This window comes from Lotus japonicus, chromosome 1 (genome assembly GCF_012489685.1).
Source record: "Lotus japonicus ecotype B-129 chromosome 1, LjGifu_v1.2".
NCBI lineage: Eukaryota > Viridiplantae > Streptophyta > Magnoliopsida > Fabales > Fabaceae > Lotus > Lotus japonicus.
This window is the reverse complement of record NC_080041.1, coordinates 83,750,659-83,754,914: the sequence shown is the minus strand read 5'-3', so window position 1 is coordinate 83,754,914 and position 4,256 is coordinate 83,750,659. Positions and strand designations below refer to the sequence as shown.

The 4,256-nt window shown below is 33.9% G+C and overlaps 1 protein-coding gene across 1 annotated transcript; it reads left to right on the top strand.

The window, feature by feature from the left end:
* Window positions 1-2,411: 2,411 nt before the first annotated feature.
* Window positions 2,412-3,201, top strand: LOC130723555 (uncharacterized). The gene has a single exon (XM_057574660.1). The coding sequence runs from the start codon at window positions 2,605-2,607 to the stop codon at window positions 3,103-3,105; it is 501 nt and encodes a 166-aa protein (XP_057430643.1). The 5' UTR covers window positions 2,412-2,604; the 3' UTR covers window positions 3,106-3,201.
* Window positions 3,202-4,256: the final 1,055 nt, after the last annotated feature.

Genomic DNA, 4,256 nt, shown 5'->3' with positions numbered 1-4,256 from the left:
CAAGTAAAAAAGGGCCTCCAATTTTTTACTATGTAAAAAAGGCCACAAAAGTTTTAATAAAGGCTTAATTGCAACTTTGGTCCTCGACGTTTACCAATGCCACGATTTTGGCCCCCCACCTAATTTAATTACGTGGATGGTCCCTGACGTTGTAGGTCGTGTGCAACGTTAGTCCTACCGTTTATTTCTTAATGGAGGAGGCTTACGTGGACGTCCAGTTGGAGAGAGAAAGGAGGTATGAGGAGAGAGGGAAGCACTTGAGTATCACGTGACCCTTATATGAACTCATTATACCCAAACCCCTGACCTCCATGGAAAGAAGAAGGTGACGCGATTTAGATCCCTAGGGTTTCATATTTGGATATAATGGGTTCATATAAGGTTCATGTAAGTTCACGTGATACTCACATGCTTCCCTCTCTCCTCATATCTCCTTTTTCTCCCCAACTAGACGTCCACGTAAGCTTCCTCCATTAAGAAATAAACGGTAGGACTAACGTTGCACACGGCCTACAACATCGGGGACCATCCATGTAATTAAATTAGGTGGGGGACCAAAATCGTGGCATTGGTAAACGTCGGGGACCAAAGTTGTAATTAAGCCTTTAATAAATAAATATTTCTTTAGGTAAAAATGCCTCACTTTTAAAATTTGCTTTAGACCTCATTTAGTGTTGGGCCGATCCTTTTAGAAAGATGTCAAAACTCATTCAATAAACGGTTAATAAATGTCTTTTCCAATATTCAAACTTATACTGTTATTCTTCAAAGGGTTTAATTTCCTTACCACAACACTAAAATTCTAAAACATTATAAAAACTATGCGTGCATAAAATTTATAAGATGATTTTTTGGGTATACAATTTAATAAAACATCTTTTAAATAAATTTTCAATTTATTCATACTTTAAATATGAGAAAAATAAGTTGCATATAATTGGTGTTTTTCATCTAAAAATTGTATTTGAGAAAAAGATGACGGACAAACAATTTTCTACAATGTCAACCAATCAGATTTTAAAGACGTGTCACGTTAACTAATAAAATTATTTAAAAATAGATTTTCTAACATTTTTGAAATCTAATTGAGTGATTTTGTAAAAAAAATTGAACCGCCAGTGTATAGATACTTTTGAATTAAAAGGTTAAAAATTTGTTTACACATAGGTCCAATTGAGTTTTGCTAAATTAGAAAATATTTTTTATTTTAATTAAAATAAAAAATAAACGCATCTATTCATCCTACGTGACATAGTGTAAAACTATTTTATACTGGCGGTTCATATCCATTAAACTCTTTATATTTTACTTTTTTGTTTTTGTGAACAAATTCACAATTAGACAGCCCCTATAGGATTTTGACAAGTTTTCTAAATTTAATTATTTATAAAAACAAGGGCCAAGTTCACATAAAAAAGTAAAATTTAATAATATATAATTTTTTAAATGGTAAACAAATAAAAAACCTATATATTCTAACATGATGAATTTTATTCAAAGAAATTTTTGCTTCCCATGACATTAAATATTTCAACATATATTTTTTGTTAAGTTTAATTAATAAAATTAAAATAAGGAAAATGAATGATTCAAGTCAAAGAACTATTTTAATGAAAATTAAAATAGAAAAAATTAATATTGATTCATTTATATATATAGTATATATTAGATAAAAAGTCAAAAACTATCTTGAAATAGCAACGGTCTATATCCAAGTCCAAGCCACCTTTTACTATTATGAAAAAGAAAAGAAAATAGATTGAACAAACAAACAAATAAATAAAAACTATTAATAAAATAATTTAGGCTAACAAGTTGAGGTTCCCCATTTAAACTTGTTCTTATCTTATGAAGGTTTCTTCTTGACAAGGTATGGTGTGCTCTGAAAAAGTCCATGTGGTATTCACAGTTTCTTACCAACCTTCCTCCATCACTTTCCCTCACACACATCACTACAAAAATCATTGTATCAAACAATTTCAATATATTCACATAACATTTCTCTATTACGGCCCAGTTTTGAAGAGCTTATTTGAGCTTATCTGACAGCATAAGCTCTTATGCCAGTGTTTGGGAGAGCTTATGCAAACAGCTTATGGTCTGCCATAAGCTATTTTCAGCTTATTTTCATAAGCTGCTCAGGATAGCTTATGAAAAACAGCTTATGCTTATACACAGCTTATTTTTAATTTATTTCAATAAATTTTTAAAAATAGCTTATGAATAAGCGCTTATGCCATAAGCGCTTATGACCATAAGCGCTTAATTAAGCTGTTTATCCAAACGGGGCCTACATCTAAGTTTCATTCTTTTTTTTTCTTCTTATCTCTTCTTTTTCGATCATATCACTAAACATCATAATTAGTGTGGACAAAACATTTTCCGAACCAATATATAAACCCTTTCTTTCTTTCTCACACCCCACCACCCACCACCTGTCTCCTTACACTAAAACACACTCATTCCAATTCTTCTTCATCATATTATTTTATATGTTATCATCATATTCCAATTATTATTACAAGTAGTAATAAAGTTGTATTTTGCGTGTGTGTTGAATTTTATTCAAGGTTGAGTAGTGGAACAACCTGCAAATTGAAGAAGATGAGCAGAAAACAGGGGAAGAAGGAGCAGAAGCAGCAGAACAAGGTGGTGAGGATCATGACAACGCCGTTTCGCGTTCTCGGAAAAGCCAAGGACATGTACGTCCGGAGCATCACCAAGTGCGGCCACAACATGAGCTACAGCAGCCAGGTCGACGCGGCGGGGCCATTCGCCGCTCTTCCCCGGAGCTACAGCACCACCACGGCGATGTCGAGTGAAAGCGAGGATTTCGCTGAGCTCATGAGAGCAGCTTCAGCTAGAACCTTGATTAACAGAATTGATGTTGATTTGGTTCTCAAACAGCAGCAGGATCAGCAACTACAACAGCAGCAGCTGCAACAACCACCGGTGAATGGTGGTTTGCCGAAGTCGGTGAGTGTTGGCATGGGGAGGATTGATGAGGATAAGCCTTTTGATTTTGGCGATGGTGGTGACCTTCCGGCTTCTTATCCAAGAAGTAGAAGCTATGCTGTTGGGAAGAATCCAAGGGGTGTTATGTAATCGATTGATCTCTCTGATCATCAGGATCATTGATTGTTTGCGCTCTGGTAATTTAATTTTATTGGATGAATGGAATTGAATTATGTTTTGATTTGATTTTGGTGTTGGTGTTTTGAGTTGGGATGTTTGAAAGGAACGATTTCATGTACAATTTAGTTAGATACAGATAGATTAAGATAGATCATGGTTCGAATTCATTGTGACTAGTAAAATCTCACTTAATGAATAACCCTTCGGTGATACTCCAATCTAGAAGTGAGATTCTGCTGGTTTCCCAACCTGCCACTATCGTCTGCCATATAGTTTGAACTCGAGATTTTTTCTCCATTCTACCATTTTTATAACTAAAATATCTTTTTAGTGATGAGATATCTAAATGACCCATGAGAAAGTTAGGTTAAATGATTGTGGATTTTTCAATGATTGTGGTTGTTACAGTAGAATTTCACGAAGATAATTAGGTAAAAAAATGTATTGTAAATATGAAACAGATTTAATATTTTTAATTGATAATCATGCGTGATATAAAAAAATTTAGTTAAGAATTAATGTATCTATTTTGCTTACACGTTGTTAGATATGAAAGGGGCTGGGACAAGACGGCGAGAGGAGGATTAATGTTATTAAACATGGTATTAATTTGTCTGTTGAATGGAAGATACTACCTGGGACTGGGAGGAATGAGTCCACTGGGAGCGAAACAGGAGAGTAATGACAAAAAGTAATTCTGGTAGGGTTGGTGGAAGGAATGAGAGAGTTATAACTTAAATGCTGGTTGATATGCTAGTCTGTCTCTATTCATAGCATTGTCGGTAGATTTAATTTGTCATAATATATGTAGAGATGAATTCATGTTTGAGTTGAAGGTTGGTTTATTGCAAGTTTTCTTGTAGGACTTTTAAAAATCATTCAGTATTCAATCTCTTCGAATACCTACCATTACGAATTTATTTAGGATTTAATTATAGGTAAGACTCTTCATTAATTCTTCTTATAGATTTGTTTATTGTGTGAGGATTAAATCCAAAATCTTACTATAATCTCTCTGAGTCTCATGAGAGTAAGAGAAGACCAGTCTCATACGAGAGCAAGTGTCAATTATTTTCTGGCTAGAATAACATTATTCTATTGAAGAACTTTGTGGACATGAC